This window comes from Solea senegalensis, linkage group LG10 (assembly GCF_019176455.1).
Source record: "Solea senegalensis isolate Sse05_10M linkage group LG10, IFAPA_SoseM_1, whole genome shotgun sequence".
NCBI lineage: Eukaryota > Metazoa > Chordata > Actinopteri > Pleuronectiformes > Soleidae > Solea > Solea senegalensis.
The window spans coordinates 7,005,899-7,032,700 of NC_058030.1; the positions used below are offsets into that span (position 1 = coordinate 7,005,899).

The window sequence follows — 26,802 nt, forward strand, 5'->3', positions numbered from 1 at the left end:
TAATGATAATGAGATGCCTGAAATGTTATTGATGATCAACATTAAGAGTTTTTATCACCTTATTTTTCTCATACAAACAAAAACTGCAAGGTACAGCAAAACGTAACTGCAACATGATGACCACCGATTATAACTCCTGTAACTAAATCCAGTGAGCAGTCCAAATAAATAAAAAACTGAGAACATCTTTGCAAATACTTTGAAAACATTTCTCCAATCTGAGGTAAAACATTTAAAAGCCATTATGTGATTTACAAGCTAGGTTGCACAATAATGTATAAACATTTGTCAGTTTTCTTTTACTGTGACATTTGTTGTCAGTGAATTATTACCCAGCCCAACCCTTGCACATCCCACAGTGGATTTCACCTGGTATTGTGCCAGTGGCACAGGAAAGCTACGAGAGAAACAATCAAATTGACTCGTTGTACACAAAATATGAAGGTGCTGTATTGACTTGTATTGGGAGGTTCTTGAGTTTATTGTTCAGGGTGACTATATGGCTCTTGAGTAAAAACTGTTCAGGAATCATGAGGTTTGTGTTGTAATGGATCAGTTACTTTTGCCAATGGGCAGTGGTTCAAAAATGTGATGGATAGGATGGAAAGAGTCGTTGAGGATGCTATATGAGGTGAAGATATCGTTCAGGGATGTTGCATGTATGTATGTTTATTTATTTCGGTCATGTCAGTTAGTCCAGTGGACAATTAGGTGTGAAAACGACTCCAGGGACAGCTGTGCATATGTCCCTGGTTGTTCCAGGTCGTACTGTGTGGTGTGGAGGGCAGTGCAGCCCGATAAGGAACTGGTAGTGGTAAAGAATTGGTTGAGCTGCTCCAGCGAGGACTCACTTGTCAGTACAGGCTGCATCAGTATCAGGCTGCAAGGGAGTTGAAAGTCAAGACAACAAGCTGCACTTCTTTAACTTCTCCCTGGCTTTTTGCTCTGCTGCTCACACACCCCAGACACTCATCCATCATGAAATCAGATCACAGATGCTCACAAGAAAGTTGTCTGACAAGGGTAATTATAGGTGTCATGAACTAACCAGGGCTGAAATCTTTGAGATCACTCATCTTCACCCATCATCTTAGTATAGTCCACACAATACACATAACCCTAAGGGAAAGCGGGAGAATGCAAAAGCTTATCTAGTCCCGCCCCCATTACCCACAGAATACATATATTCATCGTACAATACATAATTTCATCATACAAATGTTTTTTTGTTTTTTTTTCGTATGACATTTTGACAAAAACATGTTTCAGCATCAGGTAGCACTCAGAGTCACAAAATGATCCAATCAATATAGCAGATTGTGTTTGTTAATGAAGTTGTCTAGCCTATCGTTCAATAGTTCCTCCAGATTTTTTGACAGTTGTGGTAGTATTGAGACTGGTCTGTAATTAGTAAATTTCTGTATGTCCCCTTTCTTGAACAATGGCACTACTTTTGCCACGTTCATTTTGGTGGGGAGCTGGTGATGGTTCTGTGGTGTTTTTCATTAATCTCTGCAGAGCCTTTTCTATCTGCTGCAGACAGATGATGCCGTGTGTCAGGACACTCCCGACGGCGCAGCGGTGGAAGGACACGAGCAGCTGCTGTGATGGGTTAATCCTCCTGAGTGTTCTCAGGAAGTATCACCGCTTCTGGGCTTTTTTCCACCAGCATGATGGTATTAACTGTCCATTGGAGGTCCTCTGTGATGTGGGTGCCCTGGAATTTAAACCATGCAAGCCTCTCCACTTCCTCGCCATTGCTGTATAGTCGTGTGTACGTCTAGTACGACGAGTTATTTCGTTGATTGGGGTCAGCACACTGTCTGCCCTTGCACGTCCTCCCTGTAGGCAGACTCATTGTTCTTGCTGATCAGCCCCACCACTGTCGTGTCATCTGCACATTTGATAATTGCATTGGTGTGATGTGATGGAATGCAGTTGTGTGTATACAGGCAGTTAAGGAAAGGGATCAGCTCAGCACACGACCTTGTGGGGCTCCTGTGCTCAGTGTCAGGGTGGAGGAGTGATGGGGGCCCATTTTGATCGACTGTGGCCTGTTTGTCGAAAGTCCTTTATCCACAGACAAATGTTGTGCTGTATGCCCAGGTTGGACATCTTGAAGAGCAGCCTGCTGTGTAGGATGCTATTGAAAGCTGATCTTTAGGGTTTCATTCACACCAGCCCTTCTTAATGGGAACCCTAGTTTGTTTGCGTAGGTTTATGTAGGTCTTGGTTCACTTCAAGTGACTACAAAGCAAAGTGAAAGCAAACTCAGACCGACGAAATGCTGCAATCCCCAATTTAACCTGGTCCAGTGGACAATTAGGTGTGAAAACGACTCCACGGACAGCTGTGCATATGTCCCTGGTTGTTCCAGGTCGTACTGTGTGGTGTCTGATAAGGAACTGGTACAATGGCAGATGTGGACTCTGCAGCACAGCCTCAAAATGGCCAAAGATTTGGTTGAGCTGCTCCAGCGAGGACTCACTTGTACTGATCACTGGCTTTTTGCTCTGCTGCTCACACACCCCAGACACTCATCCATCACAGATGCTCACAAGAAAGTTGTCTGACTTCTTTAACAAGGGTATTTATAGGTGTCATGAACTCACCAAGGCTTAAGCATTATGGTATTTGAGAGATCATGCCTCAGTTCATTGTTTCTTCAGCGTCAGCTGGACATTTACCCTCTCTTTCAGGTATTGCCATTCTTGCAAAAAGACATATCATATCTCCCCTGAGATGTTGTCTGTCATTCCCTTGACTGGGGTGGCTCCCTAACCTGATGCCGCTCCCTGAGAGGCTTGTTGCCTCTCTCCCCGTGTGTTTGTTTATGATTGCCTGCAGATGTGTTGGAGTCGAGGCAGAGCCACCAGCTGCATCTCATCACCATAATCAAGCCTCAGAAGCCCAGATAGACAAGCCAGAGTAAACACAAAATAAAAAGGACCCTGTACCCTGACGCCCACCCCCACTGATGAGAAACATGGACTAGCTCAAACGTAGCTTTAATGACAGTAGAGATGGTGTCTCCTTCCTGTCTCATTATTTTGCACATGATGAAAGTCTCTGCATTTCACCTGACACCAAACACACCAATTATACAAATATATAACAAGAAAACCTAAATACTTACCATTAACTAAGACTCCAGTGACACATTTTCACCTTTTTTCTCCAGTGACATTTCATCGTATTCAAATAAATTCCACATCTGAATTGGGGCCATCAGCTTCTTACCAGTTTCACATTCTTAAATGCAGAAACTTCATTTCAAATCAGTCAGAATTGCAATAATTCCCATGTGGTCATTTGTTTTGCCTTTATGGAGCTCTGTGTCATTTTCTCTGCTGTCCCAGATTGCTGTTCTCGAAACACCGTCTATTGTATCTGACACACTGACTACGCTTACATTAGGGTCTCAGACCCTTTCGAAAGACTCAAAGTTACAGCCTAACATCACACACACAGTTTTCCTCAAAGGGCTTTTCAAAACTACATAGCATGTGACACCCTCACATTGTACATGGGCAAAAATGAGAGAAACCACAGGAAGAGCCACAGAGGACGGATCCCTCTCCCGGGACAGACATTGCAAACAAAACGTCACATTTACAAAGAATAGAAACGTCTGAATCACGCAATGTAAAATGTAAAGAATTGTAGCAGAAGCAAATAGAAGGCAGATGGTCACAATAACAGTATAAGCAACTATTAATATTATCATTAGTATTAATATTATTATTATATTAATATTAATATTAATGAAGATGACATGAACGCAAGGCTATGGGTGGTTCACGGTTAAAGGTTTATTCTATAGTGAAATGGTGCCAGACTGTTGTCTTGTCAGAACTTGGCAACGCAAGACGAAACCATTGACCTCTGTTGAGGTGATTAGATGATTGCAGAATAGTCGATACAAAATGTGAGGGGTCTCTGGGTCTAAGATGGGAGGAGTCAAAATTCTAAATATAAGACTGGAAAAGCTTTTAATACAGGTTTCACTTGTGCAGCCTGCACAATGCAGTGCAATGCAATGCAACTGATACTTCCCCTCTGTCCTGTCAAACCTCTGTCCCAAAAAAAACTTACAGACACTCACTGACTGACTTGGAAGCAAGTCTAAGATCAGTCCATAAACCTGGAGGCAACAACAGGAACAAACCCCGTCACCTTTGCTTTTACAGCCTAAGTGAGGGCAGAAAGAAGATGAGAGGGTGACCTGAGTGACCTCGATGGCAGGATATATAACCAAGAGATCAGGGACTGATAGTGAGTGTATGAAAGAAACTTAAAGTGGGACCACATGGTGGGGGAGTGGCGAGCACTGTTGTCTTGCAGCAAAAAGACCCATGTTTCCCAAACTATGCAGAGGTTAAATGGACACTCTAAATTGACCCTAGGTGTGAGCGTGAGAGTGAATGGTTGTACCTGACCACGGTGTACCCCACCTTTTGCCGTATGTCAGCTGGGATTGTCTCCAGCGCAGCCATCGCGACCCTCACATGGAGGACAAAAGCTGTAGACAATGAATCAATGAGATTTACAGTTGATTGTGTATTATCTCTGATAACCAGTGCAAGTGTCCCAGGCCCCGCAAGAGAAATGAGTGCCAAAAAACTGCATCACTACTTCAGTGTTAATTCCATTTAACTCTAAATTCTAGTAACTTGGACTTTGTCGAAGATCTTCAGTCTTGGGCTGCAAGTGCACTTGTAATGGGATGAAAAGGGAGAAACTACAGGGTTAGTAAAGTAGGCTGTCTTGTGTCTTTACCTTTAAAGGGAGACTGTTTCTTTTCCTACACATTTGCTCAGACTGCTTTTGACACAGTTCAGGGCTGGTGTGGGATAATAATTCAGGCTGTGAATTTAACTCTAACTCAAACTCCAAACCCTCACACGAGGCCACTTAATATGCACACAGTGCAATATAAGCATTGACACTGTTTTCCTTTCATCTAAGGGAACCGCCGGATACTTTTATTTTTTATCATAAAGCCTAAAGGGACTGTGTACATAACAGTGCACAGATGTGCTCCCAAACTGTTCACACATGCATACATAAAAAGAAATAGTGAAAAGCATGACCTCCAATATGTCTTCCGAACACCGATTTGAAGATTAGCGTTAAAATAGTATAAAATGTGTTGAAAACAGATTACCCTTGCCATGTTTTCTTCCGTCTGTCTCTGATCTCGTCCTCTTGTGAACACTACTTCATCTTCATTGCAAATCCACCACTATTATCCTGACATTTACCACTTCCAGTCTTTTAATCACACTCTGGCTTCTTCTTACCACACACTGAACACAGAATAGATTATTTTTGATGTTATATGTGTGTCTGGGAGCCTCACACAAAGACCTTTCAATAAAACAATGATTTTGTCCATTTAGCTACATGTTACTGGGTCTATAAACTGTAAAGAAAAAGAAAAGGAAAAAGGGGCGAAACAGGATGCCAATGCATAAACTCCCGGAAAGATGAGCGCTCTCGATTCCTGGAAAGTTTTCTCCTTACAAACAAGATGTAACACTGCTAGACAGTCGTTGTGACATGTCTGGTGCTTATAGCAGGTTATGGCGGCACAGTTGACTGCATTTTGGAATTCAACTCATGCGCTGATGAGCAGATTTCGTTTATCCAGTAAAAAAAGGAGATATCTCCATTTCCCTGTAATGTAGAGGTCTTCACACATCTCATTACAATGTTCCCTGAGCATCAAGATGAGCAAGTTACTGGGAAGAAAAATTGAAAAAGGAACCTAGTCCACGAAGTCACCCAGGACAGCTCCATCATCATTAAATACGCTGATGACACCACCATCCTGGGGCTCATCAAGGGGGGAGACGAGTCAGGATACAGGGCCCTGGTCAACAACATCACTGTCTACGGAGAGGAGAACGACCTCCTCCTCAACACAGACAAGCCCAGGGAATTAATCCTGGACTTCAGGAAGAAACCCCCCCCTCTACAGCCTCTATTCATTAGCGGGACTGAGGTGGAGAGGACAGACAGCTACAGGTTCCTGGGACTGCAGGTAACATCTGACCTGAGCTGGGCTTGTAACACCACAGCCACAGTGAAAAAAGCCCAGCAAAGAATGTACTTCATCAGGCTGCTCAGGAAAGCTGGACTGAACCACCGCCCTCTCACCCTGGCCTACAGAGGACTGATAGAGAGCATCCTCACCGCAGGCATCACTGTCTGGTACGGGAACACCACACAGGCAGAGAGGAAGGCCCTGCAGAGAGTCATAAAGACTGGGGAAAGGATTATTGGGACAAAACTTCCTACCATGGACTCCATGTATACGCAGCGTTGTAGGAAAAGAGCAGAGGGAATCATTAGAGACTCACTCCACCCCGCTCACACTCTGCTCAAACACAAACGCTGCAAGTACAACCTGAGGCACAGCAGAGCGGACAGCATCAAAACATACAGAACTCGCTTTTTTAACAGTTTTTTCCCGGCCACAGTCAGACTGATGGCAAATCAAAACCACTGAACTCTCTGTAAATTACCAGACACTACCTCACCTAACCATGTGTAACATTATGTGCAATATTCCCTCCCTGATAAATGTGCAATGTCAGAAATGTGCAATACACCCCATAATCTGCTGTATAACTGTATATTTCTTTATTTTTATTTCCCCACATCTTCGACATTTTTTTTTTTATTATTACTTTTATACTTATATTTATATTTATCATTAAGTGTGTTTATGTTTCGTACTACTGACTCGTAGAACCCGCACAAGATTTCCAATGTGCCTGGACTTTCTGTTTAAGCACAAATGGCAAATAAAAACCTTGAACCTTGAACTTGAACTTGAACCTTGAAGAGTGTCAGTCTGCAACAAAAACCTTAGAGGAGGGAAAAGAGGAACAACGTGGGGGGAAAAGTACCACCAAAGATTGTCCGTGTGATATAATAACGGGATATGAATTCATGCATTTTCTCAGACCAAAATGATACGATCCCCAGGCAGACTGGATCAATAGCAATGTAATTAGGGGGTGGCTCAAGGCAAGCCTGGGCTAGCCCTTCCTATAGGCTTCAGCAAAGATGAAAGTGAATGTTTTAAAAATCTATAAAGCTTTGAAAGGGTGAAAATGTCAAGAAGCTGCTATGGGAGAAATCTGGCCTCCTTTTACTGTAAGTACACGCTTAATTGAGTTGTTGAGGCATCACAGTCGTCCGGTCTGGAATGTAACAAATGCATGGACTCCTTTTCAGCAGGCAGGATGTTTTTCCTTGTCATGGTGACCCAGGTTGGCAAAGGAATTTGGGAATTTTAACGCCACTTTAACAACCTACCATTGTGATGTTTAGATTAAATAAGAAGATTGACAACTGAACGTGAAATCTGAAATGTGTTTTTAAAGCTTCCATGAGTAATGTTGACATTTGGACATGGCTGATATTAGCCAGGATTTCTTCCTTGATGTTTGACCCTGAAGATAAGCCTCAACTTTGACTCTTTCCCGCTTAGCTCCAAAAATAAATTCTGTTTTCTCTTTATTTAGCTGAAGAAGATTCTGGCACATCCACACAGATGAACAGCCTAACCTCACAAGAGAGTGAACCACGTCTTTGTGGAGTTCTGGATCCTAATTGGATTAAGTGTTTTGTGATACTAGTTCCTCCCAGATTTACCGTCAGATCATGGTTGAGCAAACACAGCAGATCAGTGATAGGTGTCAGAATATAGAGCCTGTCTATCTTCAAGAGGCTCTTGAAAACCAAGAGCATCTTCTGCCCTAGCACTTACCCTCACCCCCTCCCCTTGCACAATCTCCTTCTGCACTTGCACTCTCACCTCTGTCAGTCCACTGTTCCTAGAAAGTGGATTTCTTTCTAGGAACACTTCTTCTTTGTAGCTTATTCCTCTTTTGTTAGTTGCTTTGGATAAAAGAATGTCTGCTAAATGTGTACACATTAAATACAGAGCTATTTGATGCCAATTAATTAATGAAACATAATCAACAATTGCAGGTGTAACTTTGGGCAATTGATAAAAATGAATTTGTTTCCAAGAAATGTGGCTAGACAGGACCGCTACATGAACATAGTAAAAGCATCTACCTGTTTAAATTCTGCTTTCCACCTATAAGATCAGGCTGATCAGCATGTCGCCTTAGGGACAGGTGGCTTGGAAGAGATGATCCCTTGTTGGACACTTTTCAACTCTGGGTCGATGAGTTTACTTCACAGTGATCTAATCCTAGCATGTACCTTTTCCACTTGTGCAGCTTCAGACTTAGAGTAGCAGTGCTTTACACAGTGGCTAACCAGTAGAATGGTAAACACTTATCACCCTCAAAATTGTTTTGGCTATGCTGAGTATTAGATTTCTGTCCTCTATTAGATATCTGTCCTCACTTTGAATGCCGCTCAAATGTGTGCAAGTATGTGTGTGTGTGTGTGTGTGAAGTAGAGGACTTGGCCACAAGCAAGGAGCCAGGTTTTGAAAAGATATGTCTTATGCGCTTGATTCAAGCTGTTGGCTGTAGAGACAATGTAATTAACACCATCATCTGTAGTATTAGCCCCAAACAAGCCGCCACCGCTTGTGTTTACTTCTATGACTCGCATGAACAACACTAGCTAGAAAAGGCTTAGAATATACTTTGTAAAGAGTCAATAAATGCAGTAAAACACATGTGAATGGGCAACACCTTTTATAGCATTTTGTATTGTAAAGTTTACAACCAGGCCAAATACCAGACACACGCGCATTCATTTTATGGCTTACGTGTTAGCTAATGGTTGCCAACTTGCATATCCAGCATCGCTTCCTCAAGAAACATACTTGGCTGTTTATTCTTCCAGCCTAAAGAGGGGACTGTCACTGCTGTTCTGAAAACAGAATCGAATCAAATAATTGTCGGCAAAAATGCGAATGCAACGTAGGTGAGGTATGTTTATGAATGTAATTTGTAGGTTGTTTACGCTGCACCGTAACTTGATAAGATATTGTGTAACTGTCAGCCAGCGGTGGGACGAAATGATTTGTTAGAAAACTCTAGACAGAATTGACTGACTTAAACGTAAAAGGTAAATAAACTAAGTGCAAAAATAAATGTGAGTCTATGTGGTCGGTTATTCATAGTCCAATGTGGCCCTGTCCATGGTCCTGTACTGACTGTGTCAGTGTGGAGACAATGCTATTAAAAAACTAACAACAAAAAAAACCTTAAAAAAAACCCAAACCCTATAAATGTAATGGTGTGTCCACGCTGAATGCAATGCACTGCATATTTTTCACACGATGAAATGAGAGTTGACCATGTGTAAATGTAACCTGGCAACCTCTAAAAATATGTTTGTGTTCCGTTGAGTACTTAATATTCTCAGAAGTGAACACTGAAGTGAATACCTTTGTGGGAGGTGCAGTAACATGTTCATAAATGTAAATGTAAGGGAAAAGAAAACACTCCATCATGACCCAGTTGACTGATACATAATAGCCTCCAGCCTTCTGGGCCTGGCAGACTAATTCAATATGGTGTACCTTGGAGTAAAGCTGCATAAAGTAGCTTAAGCATGAGGAAACACACATGTACCATCTTTTTCTGTAATCCCTGATCTGCGGGTCTCAGTTAAATATGGCAGTGAATTTCAATTAACACTGGCACACATCAACGATTAGTCACGTTTCTAGTAAATCAGTAAATCAGTAATCAGGTAATGCCCTGAGAGACTTCTTCGAGGCCAAAGGTGTATCTGAACTTGATGAGCAGGCGCATCTGTCCATCCATTTCAATCCTGATTAGGATTTAGTGATCAAGTTAGATGCCATGCCAACCAAGTTGGAAGTCTAGACGACTATCTTAAATATATATCGGTGAAAATAGCCTCTTAGTTAGGCTTTCACTATACAGACCACACTGAAAATAGCCTAGACACTTACTTAAATTATGGTCGAATGATCATTCATGTGTGTATGATATCAAAAACCCCGGGTTTTGGCATCATACACAAAACCCTTGGTTTTCTGGCCATATTCGCTTACAGCACACACTAAAATTAGTGGGGGAGCAAGTTCATCTGGAGATATCAGTGTTTTGCATAGTCTTTTCATCTGAAGTGTGTGTCTTCATTTCATGAAAAGGTATGTGCAGATAGACAGCGAATACCACTGGGGATTAAATGCCTGAGCTTCGTTGCGAGATGATCCGATGAAGAGATCAGCGGAGAAGACCGTTTGATCTCCCAGATCTTTCTTTTAGAGATCAAATAACCGTCTGATAAAAGGCTAACGCACAACCAGATATATCATACTATAGAAAGAAGGAGAAGGAAGGAGGAAGGATTGAAGAAATGAAGAGCAAGACCAAATAATGCAAGCATGATTTTATATGGAGACTCCAATAAGCACATGCTCCTTTAAACTCACTAACCCCAAACACCTTCCTCATGTCAGGGTGGGCCTCCGCAAACCTAGGCTCCTCCTCAGCCCCAGGAGTTAATTCACATCCAAACCTAGACAGTTACACACCTGTTTATTGCTACACCTGGGTGGAATCGTTTCCTCTGCAGTTCCTTAACCTTACTATAACCCTTAACCCCTAGAAGTCTAGTCTTAGCATTTGCGTTAACCCAATTAACCTCCTGCTCCGCAGTTATGTGAATAGTTCAACGGGCTAAGAGGAGGATGCTTATAATGAAATTTCCACACTGTGTCACATAAGCATATAGGTACATCGAGACATGAGCATACTTGACATGTTTTCACACAAAATCTATGATAACTATCCAATGCTTCTTTAAAGAACCCCAAAAAACAATAGAACATTTGTAGCTACCTCTTTAAATCTCACCCCAATTCACTGACCATCGGGATATAACCTCGTATGTGACAGACCTTAATTACTTGAGCTCTATCCACCTATACGTTGATTCAAATTTTGAATATTTGTACAATGAATTCTGGATGGAAGCACAATATAATCGCATTAACTCATACATTAAAAATGTAAGCATGAGCATAAGCGCCATGTACATTACCTGGTAGAGCTGGTCCCCCCATGTAGTAGGACTAGGAAACACTGGAGTAGCAGCAGCAAGTCCACTTCCACCCTGTGGACCTTTTGCAGTCCCTTTTCATATAGATTAAATAAACATATCACACTTACACTTCATTGCTCTCATTGCATTCGTATTGGTTCGTATCAAGTCAACAGATAAGATAAAAAAAAGTGTATACAGTATAGTATATATTAACAACCCATGTACAAATGAGTGAGAAAGTCTTTATTAAGTTCAAAATGACTTAACAACAACTGTTAAGCATCACTCTGTAGGACTGATTTAAATTTATAGTAAAAAAAAAGATTAAAATGACACATTATTGAAATGAAATGAAAGGTACAAAGCAGTTGTGTTAATAAAATAATAAGTCATTTTTAAAAACTTTTTTTTTTTACATAGCCAGTGTTGCTGCTGAGGTAGTAATGAGACAACTGGGGGAAAAAAAACATCTTGTTAGTTTCAACACGTTTGTAACACCTCAACAGTGGCTTAACTTCATGACACTTAAATACATTTCTCACTCGGGTTCTGTGCCACTGAATATTGGTGCAAAAATGAATACAATAAGAAAAACACATGTTTGTGTGTGGGGGTTTGGGCACGGTGCAGTGGTCACAGGACACAAATCATTCCATAACTATACCAACCGATATTGTGTTTACTCGTACACGTTTGGACAGAAATGTGTTTTTCTCATTTCTCATCTTGGCTTAAGTGCATTAGACAAAGTATTTCAAGCTGAGAAGTAATATACCACAGGTTAAACTTTGTCTCACAGACATTGTGAGCCTCACAAGAGTCTGAAAAAGTAACAGCATGGCGCCTTCATTAAAACGATTCATGCATCAAAAGACAGGACATAGGTTGGTGTATAGCACATTATAGCTTTCCACTTATTGGTGTATTTGTAACTTTTATTTTCAAATGAATTAACTGCATTGGACTGTGGTTTGCACAAATACACTGTTGGGTTTGGGTTCTGTGTAGGAAATGATATTGAAATAGAACACTCTAAGTATGTGGACCCTAATAGTATGGAATGGAACCACAAGTTCACTCACTCACTCACTCACTCTCACTCATCTTCTACCACTTTATCCTCCACATGAGGGTTACGGAGGGTGCTGGTGCCAATCCCAGCTGCTAGGGTTAAAGGTGGGGTACACCCTGGACATCACAGGGCCACATAGAGACAACTGTCCACTCTCACACCCAGTGTCCAATTGTGCCTAATCGCCAAATCTGCATGCATTTACTGTCAAATTAACTTTATTTTAGCCTGTTATCAAAGGATCAGTGTGTAGGAAGTGCAATCAAATGATTTCCTTTAGCTACAGACTCCCTATCCAAATGTGTACGAGAGACCACTGTACAAAAACATGCAACAGCTCCCCCTTAAAGCCAGAGTCTGATATGTCCATTGTGGGCTACTGTACAAATATGGAGGTACAACATGGCAGACTCCATGGAAGAGGACCTGCTCCCCATGTAATTTAAAGGTATTATTCTTCGGTGAGGATAATACATCAATGCAGATAGTCGAGATATCGTATTCAGTTTACAAAATTTTATGCACTGGACCTTTCTCGGTGTATCATACTGCTCTTTGCTAGTTTAGCCATTAAATACATCTTACAGTACAGTAATAAAGAGGGTCAGACATCAGCTCAGCCTGAATTGCCCAGGTATTCACGAAGAAGGCAAACAATAAATTGCTGTGTTATTTTCAGGGTTTTAAACAATTTAAAAAGATTTACACTTTCATTTTGCCATTTGGGAAATCTGATAACTAAATTTAAAAAACATGCAATGGCCCCACACTGACATTTTTGTATACCTGAATATAAAATGTTGTTTTAATCGTAACTAGGTAACTACAGTTTGGCTTAAAAGAGCCAAAGGGCCAGCATCAATTCTTCAGTCTAAGTTTGCATCTGGTTACTTAGACTGCTGGGTGGACTTGTAAGAAGGGAGGAATGGCAGGTACTGGAAACATCTGAACCTTTTAAAAATCCCGTTACAGAAAGGGATATCATAGCAAGACAGGTCACAAGCCATTTTGCCATCATCTTGCACCTTTTCCTGCCAACTGTTGATGCCCCTCTCTTTGTCAGTACCTGAAAAAAGACAAACCAATTTAATTAGACTGATAAGTGATTAATAGCTCGTCTAATAGTTGCATTGTGCATGACACCGACCTGGAATGGTGTTGTCCAGAACGAACCCGAAGAATCCTCCAATGAACATGTGTGTTGTGAAGAGCACCACGATCACTTGGTCCAGTTCTTTTATTCCTACAAATTAAATGAAACAAATCGAATCAACGTCATGTGTTACCTTTCATTTACCATGTGACAAAGTGTCCTCTTTTCTTTGCTCTTGCCTCCTCCACATGGAGATCAGAGATCAGGTTTTAGTTTAGCCAATTAAAACGGAAAAGAAATACAGTCTCCCTCAAATTAAAACTAACAGCAACCGGGCCCAAGAAGTAGGATAGAATAACAGCTAATTCATACCCAGCCCGGCTCCGATCTGTCTGTTGGATGGGTCTCACACATGCTTTCTGGATTTCTTGGCCAGATAACAAAATGTTTCTGTCTGCATCCCTGAGCCATGTATTTAAAACATGTCTAACAAGTCCTCAACATGAAAATGTCATGTAGACACAAGAATTTCTTATGTCTTATGTCTCAGATATTTCTTTGCACTCTGGAGAGTTTGCAGAAAATAGATTTGTAAGGAAAGAAAATACAAACCAGACACGAACAGCAGTTTTTCCATCTTTGCAATTACTTAATTGCAGCACTGCTGTCCCACCAACACTCTCTCTTTCTGTCACTTTCTCTCTCCTCTCACTTTCTTTTACCCAAATACATTAGGCCATCTGTCACAGTTGAGCTGGCCATCAGGAGCACCAGTACAAATCTCACTGCTCCATTTGTCTGGTGGAGATTTTACCATCCTCAGCAGGCAGGGAGAATACAGCATGTACCTGACATTTAGTTCGTTTGCTTGGAAAATGTGGTTTGTTTGGGGAGGTGTGAATGCACAACCGAACTGTGAAACAAACGCAGGACGCGGACTGCAACGCAGGGCATTGTGGGTACAACACAACCAAAACATGCGCGTGCGTAGAACGATAGCCAGGAGAAATGTGTCGTATATTCTGCATAAAACAAACAAAGAAAACAAGACCGATAGGATCCAGTTTTCTTTGTTCATGGTTTGTCTTGTCTTCTCCTTCAGTAATTCTTGTTGCAGTGCCCCCTCAGGCGAGGAGGGGAACACTCAGACCGGCTGAGTGTCGCAACCCCAATCGTACCGAGTCTGACCTTTTGCTTCCATCACATCAAGGACTTGCAGCTCAGTGTGGTATATGTCGCTTTACTTATCAAAGTGAAAAAGGGTAGATAAGGGTAACATTTAACATGAGCCAAAAAGGTAGTTTTGATTGATCTCCCCTAAAGGTCAAATGTCAGGCCTGGCAGTGTTCACCAGTTCGGATAATGGAAAACATTAAGCCACAGGCTTCAAAGGAGAGTCCAGATATTTGGACTTATGAGAATTGCTTAGTGTCTGAGGAGCTGCCTCTGTAATCACTGGACCACTGTGGCACTTCAGTCTCCACAGTCAGAGTTGGCCCTTGAATGCACACACATTGAATATTCTGTGAATGCTTGTGTGCCCTGCTTTCATAATGCCCTCTCGGTAATAAACAGCCTAATGAAGTTGAATAAAATTGAATCAAGAATAGCAAACAGCGCTGACGTAGTTTGTCCCTGAACACGTCATCCCAAAACTCAACCGGACACATGCAGACATGCATTAATGCACATATACACACACACACACACACGCACACTTTCTGCCAAGATAGGTAGAAGTCAAAAGTTCAAGGCACCTGCTGTGTTGAGTTTAAGTCTCACAATCTGTACATCTAAAGACGTCTGGATGAGCAGCAGTTTATTTACAAAGCGCACTGACAGGCTTCCTCTTTGGTGTCGCTATGAGACGCTATAAACTGTGGAGAGACTCGTGGGCAACAGTGTTTTATCTCAGCCAGGCAGATTACAGCCACTGACTTGGGTTCCAGCCAAGAGGATTGGGAGGTAAGCAGCCTAGACCCAAGAGAACCAGACAAGCCCTGATGCCAGTGTTGAACTTTGGATTAGCACTTTCCTAAGACACACTTGCATCACATGACTCCTGGGATCAAGGTCTAATGTCTGCAGAGATGAGATGTTTAATCTTTTGGATTGCTCTTTTGATGGGGCTTCATAGGAAGTGGCCAAGACAATCAGTGTGTCATCAAAAGCAGGGAATCATTAGCTGATAGCCTGGGATTGATTTCTCTGATTGGTCCGACTTTCTCTGTCAAAGTTCACTTGGTCTAACTTAATCCGCTCAAGTTTTATAGCTGGATTAGCATTATCGGTTCTATTATTAGAGTTTATACGTGTGTGTTTATATTATTGTCACGTAAAAGGGATCCTTTCCAGAATTGTTTAGTGTCATTTACATTTTTTCCTCCTTTGACCAACTCAGGCAGGAGAGACACTAATGAGGTGAAAAACACATAATCCAGTAGCTTTTTAACCGCAGCCACTTAGTTCAGAGGAACACAGTCCAGCCTACAGGATTAAACGTGGGTGGTCATGCTTGAACTTTGACCGCTGTCAACTGGGCACCCCTGTTTCCTCACTTGAATTTCTTTCACCTTGTTTTTCACCAATAGTTATACCACATTACAGATTTTACAGAAATGAATGGAAGTCAGAATGGAAGCTGTTATAAAATAAAAAGTAGTAAATATAAAAAATAAGAAATTCATGTATTTCCGTTGGATTTATTTGACAATGAATTATTCCATTAAAAGGACTCCTGGCAATGTACCCCAGACCCCCAGTTTGAGAACCAATGGGGGCAGATTGAATTAACTTTACACTGTCTTGTGTGTCTGTGAAAAGAAGTGAGTCTGTAAGAGCCTCACTGAGTATTCTCTAAAGACCGAACAGCTTATTGAACCCATGTGACCTGTAGGTCTGGCCACATGACTAAGAAATAACTCACATTTCTATTCAGCAAACACCATCAAAATCATTATTAGGACTCAGGCTCAGGTAAGACAATTAAAAATGCTCTCCTTACCACTTTCAAATCTAGGCTAAAGACTTAAGGTAACCAAATGTTTGCCATATGGACCTGTGGGATTTGGGAACACATTGACCTGAGGAGCTTAGGCTGGCAAAAGCACTGCAATCTTTTCAAGTGTAATCTTTAAATGGAGCAGTGGGAGCACAACCTGCCTGTCACTGTCAGAGGGCCATGGTGTTCCTCTGAAAAAAGGATTAACAATCTGGATGTCCGCATCTCTTTTCCAGCACTGTCGTGGATTATATCTTTGTTTTATCAATAACAAAGATGACAAGCGTCCACTCGATTGTACAACCTTGTCTGGCATAAACACTGACCTTGTCCAGACCAGTAGTCCTAATAGAGACCAAAACCTGGATCTAATATGGCAACCTTCGGAGGAACTGTTTCAGTTTAGCGCTAGCATTTGGATTGTGGTCACATTAAGGTTAGGGTTAGGCATTGATTGGTCATGGTTAAGGTTAGGGATAAGACCTTGGGTATGCTGTCCAAATGTGATTATGTGTCTGTACCTTCAAAAGCCCGAACCTGCGATTCAAGCCCACCTGAAATGTCCCATCCCTCCACATAATCGTCTCAACGGAGATTCTCAGAGAATGTCCTCTGTGTCCTTCTCACGCAGAATTAATTAGCAAGGCAAACTGTTTATTTTGGTACGAGGACATATCCGATGTTGCCACGAGTCTCCATTCCGTTGTCCCCACTAATTCAATCACTCCTGATCATTAACAGCGGATCTGCATCACCGAACGTTGATTCTTTCCCAGTCTGTGTATTCCGGCGGATTAAAAAGCCACATGTGTATGATTTTGAAATCAAATTTTCGAGGGTTGTATTGATAGTTCGAAAGCCATACTGTATTAAGAACATGCAACTGCCACCAGATGCTACAGTAGAGCACCAGCATCTTAAATCAAAATGGTCAATGGCAAGATCTTACATGCATTTATATGAAGGAGAGAGTTTACTGGTTACCAACGGAAGGCCCAGAAAAGATTGAATCACAATGTACACAGTGAAAAGCACGGACCCACACACACACACACACACACACACACGTTGTATGCACGTTTGTCTGTGTAAAAATCACCTGTATCAATGACACCTGGATTGGAGTGAAACCAGGTAGGTAAGACGAGTCCACTGAAGGTAGAGAAGCCAAGGATGAGAAGGTTACGTGATGAATTCAGGTCCACATACTGGAGAAAAAAAAGGGAACAGGGAGGGGAGAGTTGTTATATAATTCATCTAAATTGGTTAACTGACTCTCAGTTGCAAACCATTATTTTGTTGGTCCGTGATTTGAAATTGACTGAAATGTGATTATAAATAATCTTGCACTCCAAAAGGACCTGGGAATTATTTTGGTGGAGAATTCGCATGCATTTGGTCATGATAGGATAACACAGGGCAGAATGAGGACAACTAAGTCAATGAATATGTTTTGACCATTTGTTGATTCAGCTGGAGAAGTCCTGTGAAACTGAGGGGGGGGGGGTTATTAAGTCGGTTTGTGAGACATACTGTACGTATAGTCCGCACAGCTCCCTGTGCTCTGTGCAAGCCCTGTGCTGAAAAGCAGTCGGGGGTGGGAAGGTGCAAGCTCAGTGAAAACATGCTTGCAACTGGGGGACGAACAGGAAAAACAGATTTGACGACTTAACAAGAGGCTCAAGTATATGCTATGTTAAAAACATGGTTAGGACGAAAGCTGTCTGTTCTTCTCTACATCTAACATCTAGCTCTCATGCACCATTTTCAAAATCACTCATTTTACCCCACAGAACGCAGGTGTTGTTGTCTGCTGTGAGGCTGCCACTGTGTTATATAGTGTTTCCCTCTGCTGTAAATAGTAAACTCATAAAATAACCTACCTGTACTCAACTATATGCCAGGAATCATGGCTTTTATTGTGAAATAAACAATATAATCCTCTATTGAGATGAAAAGTAAGTTGCTCGTGCATCCTCTGTGGCTCAACCTTTCTTAGGTAAGTCTGAATTCATTATTTCAAACAGACCTCAAACCTCAGTTTCACCAAGCCCACCTGAAACCAACAAATATATACTTCAGATAGCCTTAATTGCCTTATCTTATTTTACGTTGTTCAAACCTGCCCTTAAGTGCTTCTCACAATAGAGTGCACCTGTGCGTAAGACGCTGCCTGTACATAATGTACACAACACCACTTCAAAGATTCATAGGCATCCATGCACCCAGGGAGGCCCACTTTGTTCTGCATGTCGCAACTGATACTAACATTTCCCGCCTGAAGTGACAGTTACTGCACTATGTAAAAACCTCCTTTCTTCAAGTTTTGACACCAGTGACTTAGACTCGGTGGAGCTGAAGTTATTCAGCACAAACACAATAGTTATTAGAAAATGGATAAAAAGCATTTTTTTTTATACAGGCACAGTTGAAAGAAACCTGTTACAAGACAAAAACACTGGGTGAAACTTTGGCTTCGAGTCGCTGTTGCCAGTATATTTATCTTGGAAGTACCTTGATGTCAAAGTACCCGCTGTGTGGATTTTGTTTATTTGGTTTGACATGCTCATTAAAAAACAGTTCACAAACTCCCCTACCAGTACATTCTTACTTAGTTTTGAAGCCAAAACTAAATCACAACAATCAAAATCCTGTCTAATTTCTGATAAACTGAATATCATTTCCCAAGATCTATTGTGACAACATATATGAGGGTAATACTGTAGTCAATAAATCACCTTCCATCACTCAAAGCTGTGATAGAGGGGGTTTTTTCCCATCTGGTATCTATGGTTTTATTGGGTAATTTTGCGTAACACACTTCCTGCTTTAATCATACATAAATATATTGTGTCAAAACACTGAATTAGAGCTGACACCAGTCAGTTTTTTTTTTTCCTATACTTTTTTCCCAACTAGAATCCGTGTATCCTCACCCTTGGGAGACATCCAAGTAAGCCTCAAAGAGTCAGCCTCCTGAGGGACAGTAACTGGAACTATGGTATGGTATTTAATAGCTGACACATGCTTTGCCAAGCATGTGTCAGGGGTGACACAAGGAAAAAATCATTTTAGCCACTGGAAATGGGAGTTTGTAAACCAGGGACACTTCTTGATTCTTGAATCTTTTGTTGGACCACTCAAGTCACAAAATAACACATTTCAACTGATGATGGAGGCAATTTGACAGTTCCTGTGTTTCATTAAAAAAAAAAAAATGCTGAATTTCTTTATGGACTTTGGCGCATTGAATGGTTTAAAGAGCAGCACAAATTCTTGTTTACAGGGTGTCGACTGGCAAGAACAGTTTCGTAAGATATTGTAGACGTAGGCACGCATAGATTTTATTAGGTGAGCCTTTTGCTTAGTGGCTACAATCTTTTTTTCATTATGTCAGTATCTTATACAACAAAACAAAAAAAACCTTTCCCTTTGAGAACCTTTTTAGCAGAGCATGTTTTGCGTCACGGGGTCTTGGGTGAGTAAGTTTCTATAATGTGCTTCAGATGTGTCCACTAAAAAAAGAACAACAAAAAAAGACATGATGTTGCATAATACAAATGATGAAATATAAAAATGATTCTACCTGAAGATTTGAAATCCCCACTGCTGCAATCATTCCAAACATAACAAGGAACATGCCTCCAATGACTGGGTCGGGGATGGTAATAAAAACTGCGCCAAACTTCCCAAAGATTCCCAGGAAGATCATGAGAATGCCAGTTGTCTGGAGGACCAGTCGGCTGCCAACCTGTCGAAAACACAACAAAACAAAACAGCAGAGTGACATAATTCATTAGTTTGATCATTTTTAGAAGCCAGCTTTATTTTTCTTACCAAAATGGCACATGGGATAAAATGAATTCGGAGAGTGATGATTACGATGAATCAAACGTGACAGTAAAGACAAAATACAGTTCTCAGAATCAGGCTGCAGAGTGCATAGATTTTTGTACAGCAGCATAGGCTTTGATGTGAGGCGGTCTGACAGGCCGTTATTTAATACAAGTTTGACGATGTTGCACTGACACACCTTGGCACAGCGCTATATCATTTTGAAATGCCATTCTTGTGAAACAGCCTAATAAAATAGAAATGCATATACACAAGGTAAGAGCATTATCACCTTGGCTTGGTGAGAACAGTCTATAGAATTCAGTTTGGGATCCAGTCCACTCTCACTGACACAGTATGCTGAAAGATTATAAATTATTGGATGTAAGGATGGATATAAGGACTCTCTGCTCTATTTATGAACAGCAAACTTGAGTGGCTTTGCTCTGGCCACTAGCTTTGAAAAAAATATATATAATAGAGCATTTTGTAATGACTACATTAATATACACATTCATGTAGATTCACCCATAGACCACTTTTGAAAAATGCACATAGTCTTCCAGGTATTATCAAATTATGATTGGTTTAAAGATAAGTGTAGCCATGCACTGAGAGTGTATTAGACTGCATTATCTGCATAGTTATGGTATGTGATGTTATAATATTATAGTTATTAGAGTTTTTTGTTTCTCCCGACTGTTGCCAAGTGCTTGCTCATTGTGTTCCATAAAGGTTTCTCTATAATAAAGTTATTGATATATACAAGTAAGATTGAATTGCATTGGACAGATGACAGAGAAGGACAGATGACAAAAACAAGAGGCCCAAGAATGGACCTTTGAGGAACCTCACATGTGACTTTTGTTAGCTCATTAAAACACAAAGTAGGCACTGTCCTGTAAATATTATTTCAACTAATTTAATTTAGGTTATTTTTTTATCTTGTCACAGAAATAATTAATTGATTACACTCATTTACTCATTTTGTATGTTTGTATAAATGAATGTGGGAAGAATTTGAGGCTGAATATACCTCACACTAGTTCTAGGCCCCTTAAGGTTCAGGTCATAAAAATCCATTTCACTTCCCATGTTGAAGCACCAGCAGTAAAATGTGCCTTGGGAATTCTTTCAGTGGGAGTTGCTGAGGTGAAGTTAACCCTGAGTTTGCTCTGACCTTTAAAGTGTCAAGACTGAGGCATGAAGAGGCACATGAATAAAAATATGATAAACCAAACCAAACAGATCTGTGAACAGACAACCCAAGACAAAACAAAGTGAGTGAGGCGCTGTTCTCGTTCCCAAACCTTGTGTGTTTATATTTGAGATTAGAGCAAAAGATTTTCTGTAAAGATTATCCTCATGTTTGTAATGCAACCCAATTATATTATCAGTCAAATTTTAAAACGCTGACAAACTAAGGTCAGCCAATATAGTTGAGCCACATTCATCCACCACAACCTGCTTTGTTTTCTACTCTTTACACTTCATTTTCTAAAGCCTCTCTGGTAGAAGACCTTCACAGATCAAAAGACAGCCCTTGGCGAAAGAAAGACTTACCAGTAATGTTACATAAACCAATAAATAATACACGTACCTTGGACCTGAAAGAAGACTTTCAGTCCCATACAAGCTAGCCGACATGACAACTACAAAGTCTGTTTTCCTGATTGGAAAAACAGAAATATAATACTACATATAGACCATATAAATCCATAAATAAATTAAATTAATGGGCATAAGTTAATTGGGGCCCCACAATGGAACACAGGGGATTGGCCCCAGTGCCCCCTGCAACCCTCATGTGGAGGATCAAGCAGTAGAAGATGGATGGATGGATGGATGTTGGCTTTTGACTTTCAGGGTCTGCAGAAAACTAAAATAACTAAATGAATGTAAAATGTATTTTTTCAAGGAGAGGAAGTATTGGACATCTGTTGGTCAGGTGGGCATGGGAAGGAAATAAACACTATCAAATTAATTAGTGCAGCCATGAAGAGTCAAAAAACATACCTTGGTAATGCCGAGTGCAGCAATGTTCTGGCTATAGGAGGTGGTACCGTTTCCAGTTCCCCACAGTGCGGCGATGATGCAGCCGATGCCCTCCACAGCTATTCCCCTGTTAATGGCATGAGTCGGTGGTGGAGGGGCGCCGGACAAACGAGCACAAGCATAGTAGTCACCAATTGATTCCATGGTCGATGCCAAGACGCCTGCCATCATGCCCAGCACCGAAGAAACACTCAGTGTGGGCATGCCCCACTGACCTGTGGGCACAGAGTTGGCATTTGTAAGGTTCCACGTAATACAACTTCAAAAAAGCTCTGTATGAATGTTCTTTTTTGTAACGAGAGAGAAGACAGTACATATTTGTTTTAATGTAAGTGAAACCTCACCTGTCCAACCACAACTTAACTTAACTCCCTCATACATTCACAGACTAATGACAGTTTATCCCTTAATATTTATACAATCTTCCTAGTTGATGGATTGTTGGATTTCTTAGCACATACAACTTACCCTTTTTACCCATTCTTGACACACTTCTATTTGACCCTATGTACAAACTAAAAATATGGAAACATAATGGAAACTTGGCCCAGAAGTTTTCCAGATGCAACCACTTAGCCTATCTGGGTCATACATTTTTGTGGACAATGTAAGAAAGACGCACCGAACACACGCTGCAGAGTCTGTGTGTGTCTGCCCCGATCATGTGTTGAGAAGACGGCGGTGTAAACGTTAAAATTTGGCGGACTGGCTTGTTTTTACCTGCGTCAGTCTGTGTGATTTAAGCTGCCGCCAACTCACGTTGCACGTGGTCCTTTGTTTCATGCATAGAACACACTGTGCTTTGAAACACACTCTTTGAAGTTCCCGCCATTCAGTCTTGCACTCACTCACTCACCAACTCTCTCTCTCTCTCGCGTCACTTCCTTTCCTTTCTTTACTTCCTGTTTCCCACGGCCATACACACCTACGCACGCTGGTGTTTATGTTGTGAAATTTATTGGTTAAAATTACAAAATGTTCATTATGCTTTTGACTACACTCATTGACTTGGATCACTCAATCAAATTATTGCCACTAACTGTTTTGTAGGAGCGAGAGAGAGAGAGACTAACATTCTTAACTGTCCTCGTCAATGAAGGAACAAAATCCCCTGAAGTTCAGTCTTTCAATTCAGCCACATTCTTGTCATCACATGTCATCATTCAACATCATCTTGGGTAATGATGCTGACTGATGATGCTCCTACTACTACAAGCATTTAAAGTATTATCATTATTATTATTATTTTTATTACATTATATAGCTTCACACACCGATGTCTCTAATAGTTAACCAACACTCAATCTTGCAGTCTGGCAGTCACAGATTGCCCAACATTGCTTCATGTCCTCCAGTCAAAGCAGCCAGGGGGGAAAAAACAAAAAACAAAAAAATGCTAATCCTGTTTGGAAGTAATGGTGCCAGTATTATGTTTAGTTACCTTTGCCAAGGTGGTTGTGATTGTATCTGCAATCTTTCAAGGCAAGTCAAGCTAGAGTTTAGTCACTTTATTTGTACCTGTTTGTACATGTAGTTATTTTCTGTCTTACAGCTCCAAAAAAGAGAGAGCCGCACTCATGATGACATACGTCATTCAATAACTCAGAATAAAATACGGTATATAAATCAGTCAATAAATAAATACTTTTCAAATGCCTTGTGCAATAGTTGCTCGAGAACAAAGCTCGAACATTCACTGTGAGGAGTGTACGTTTGTCTGTCTGTTGAAAAAAGCAAATGATAGATTTTGATGACATTTACTGTGGATGTACTCACTGAGTGCTTTCTCTAGTTTGGTAGTCGCTGTAGTTTTTGTCAGTCCCCAATCATTGAGTAATACGCAGTCTGTCAAAAAGGTTCTGCGCATATTCTCTTTAATTAAAGATTGTGGTGTTTCTGCTGTTGGTTCCTGTTATCAGTGTGGACTAGACAAATGCAGTTTGCAGGATCCGAATGAATGTGCCATCTGTAAACAGTAAGCGCCATGTGCAAATAATCAAAAAGCCACAAAACTGACTTGACTATTCACAACTCCAAAATTGACATCAAACAGACCATCAAAACGAGCATCTCTGAACTCCACATATTTCCCTTCTAATGATGAAAACGCTAAATTGAAAACGTGGTCTCTGTAGTCGGTTGAGCATACTCGTCCAAAAGCTGTAGAATTTTCATATAGTACACACATTCTCTTTCCTGAATCATATCTCAAAGTTTGTGGTTGATATAGGTTTAACAAACTATGAATCCAGAGGAGGATGATATTTGCTGCACTTACCTGGGTAAGGCACGTTGATCCACGGAGAATTTGTCACAGCATCCAGGCTGATGTCAGTCCTGGCCGAGTAGCCGTACTCGGTGGACTTGGAAGGCAAGACGTCAAAGACGGTGAGCAGGAAGCAGACCAGCCATCCTCCACACATCCCAAACAAAGCCTGGAACATGTGATCACATAGAGACAACCACACAGTTACAACAGCGAACCTCAGCCTGAATGTCTGGTCGTCGTTCACTGTGGCCCACATGTCGTGACAGAAAACACACAGCTTAACAACGCCTGTTTGTAATACCGGTAAAATGCACAGCACACAAGCAAGTCAACACAAAAAAGCATCTACATGCTGAGAAGTATGGTGCATGTATGAGTGAGACGATCATAGACTACTGTGGAGACCTGCAAACACACAAAATAGCGCTGTTACTGAGCAAAGTTCACCATAGCTGTTGGTTATCTGTGGAGTTCTGGCTCCTGACTTAATTAAAGCACAATAAGATACTGGAAGTGGGTCTCAAAAATGTACTGTCAGAGCCTCGAGACTGAGAGACAATGTCACTAAGCGAACACCGACAGCATTTTACATTATTGTGAGGAGCACTGGCGTCTGTAAATGAATTCCTTTACTGCGTCACTTATTATAATAATGTCATGATTATACGTTATTAACACGTAATGCCTATTTGTCTAGTCTATTTTAATTTGCGATTCACTTGACTCTCAGTCAGGCATCTCCATGCAACATGCTCTGTGTAACATTGTGCAACATTTGCACAAACCATATTTACACGTAATCTCGTGGAAAGTTGAGTATAGTTTTCTTTTAATAACTATTCTGTTGTCTCTCCTTAAGTTTTGACAAGAGGTGAGTCATTCTGCTAAAATGTGTTTCATTCATAAAGCATTTTTTTTGAAGACTGAACCCTGAAGCCAAACTGACACAGAGCTGTTGATGATGCCCTCTGCCTTCAGTTTGAGGTTTCTGACATGTTGTCATACTTTTATCAATGGAGCCGGCATTTCATTCGTATAAATGTTTTTTTTTTTTTGAGCCATTGCTTTAATCACGGGATTAACAGATTCATTCAAAACCGCCAACCTTATTTATTTTGGCTGCTGTTAAAGAGGAATGAAGCATGTGCCCTGCTTATTGATGGGAGAAATGTAATCTGCATTGATCATCGATCCATGAAAAATATCCAGTGTGCTTGTTTGGATCTTGACAGAGGAGCAAGGGTTGTGGTTGTACTCTCACACTCACACTGATCGAGCATGTGCCAGCATGACTGTGAAGCAGGGAGGATGTTAAAAAGAGTGAGAGTGTGTGTGTGTGTGTGGACTTAACTTAAACCCATCTGCAGTTAAACAGAGGTTAAAAAAACACTCTCTGTGTTGAGCCATCACGTCAGACAAACTCTACCTGAACGTTATAATCTCTAATCATAAGTCTCCTGTGGTTAAGGGATTAGATACAAAGCTGGCGTTCTCAGTTTCTTTTTCAAAGTAAGTCGGTAAGAAGGACACACTTTAGGTCGGGGGTTGGGCCGTGCTCCCGCGATCCTATAGCCATTGCCCAGACATTACTAAGATTGACATTTAATCTGCACACCACCTCGCTGGAAGCCAGTTTGAGACATGGTCACTCGCTATCATTGATAATTTGACTGCTACTGGGGACACAAGGACAAAAGAATTTTAGCCACTTACACAAAATATATATCTTGAGAACCGGTTTTCAGGTATTCTCTATGTTGGACAGCCTTTTCTGACAGGGGACTTAAACCAGTCAATCAACCACACCAAAGTCCATAGAGAACATTTGCATTTTAAGCTCAGGGGGATGCAGGAGCTGCTGCTCTAATGCTGCCTTGTTTAGCAAGTTTGTGTCATATAGGGAAATCCAAAATGAAGGGTTTTAAACACTAGAGTCCAGGAGTCCAATGAAACACTGGTCAATCATGTGCCAGAACTTCGACTTCTCCCTTTAGAGGTTGCCACAGCAGATAATCTGCCTCCATCAGTGTCCATCTGTTACACCACTGCCCTCATGTCCTCCTTCACAACACCGTCTTCCTCTTTTCCGCCTGCCCCAGCTCCTCCTTTGTTCAATATAATGACTATCCCTCCTCTGCACGTGACCAGACCTTTGCCTCTCTTACCTTATTTCTAAACCGTTCAACCTGAGCTGTCCCTCAAAAGTCTTCATTACTAATCCTTTCCATCCTGGTCCTTCTGTTACACATCACCCCTGACACTCGTCTCCACCCGCTCCACCCTGCCTGCATTCTCCTTTCCTCCTGTCTTGTGCACTGTCCATTACTTTGGATGGTTGACCCCAGGTATTCGAACTCATCCACACAACAAGCACTCCCTCTAACTTCCATACCTCTTCTCACAAAGTGAATACCTCCACCTCTCCAGGCTGTCTTGTACCTTTCCCTTAACTC

General features: G+C 41.2%; 2 protein-coding genes across 5 annotated transcripts in view; one reads left to right on the top strand and one right to left on the bottom strand.

The window, feature by feature from the left end:
• The window catches only part of LOC122776381 (receptor-type tyrosine-protein phosphatase zeta-like), a 940,026-nt gene that overhangs the window by 187,994 nt on the left and 725,230 nt on the right, over positions 1 to 26,802 (top strand). The gene's annotated exons all lie outside the window — the stretch shown is intronic.
• The window catches only part of si:dkey-106n21.1 (solute carrier family 23 member 2), a 34,204-nt gene continuing 19,609 nt past the window's right edge, over positions 12,208 to 26,802 (bottom strand). Inside the window, exons 8-13 of the mRNA XM_044036923.1 lie at positions 24,359 to 24,515; positions 22,042 to 22,295; positions 19,778 to 19,942; positions 17,291 to 17,399; positions 13,245 to 13,340; positions 12,208 to 13,163 (exon numbers count right to left, since the gene is read on the bottom strand). Of these exons, the coding sequence (XP_043892858.1) occupies positions 12,985 to 13,163; positions 13,245 to 13,340; positions 17,291 to 17,399; positions 19,778 to 19,942; positions 22,042 to 22,295; positions 24,359 to 24,515 (960 nt within the window). The 3' untranslated portion in view covers positions 12,208 to 12,984. The remainder of the gene's footprint in view (positions 13,164 to 13,244; positions 13,341 to 17,290; positions 17,400 to 19,777; positions 19,943 to 22,041; positions 22,296 to 24,358; positions 24,516 to 26,802) is intronic.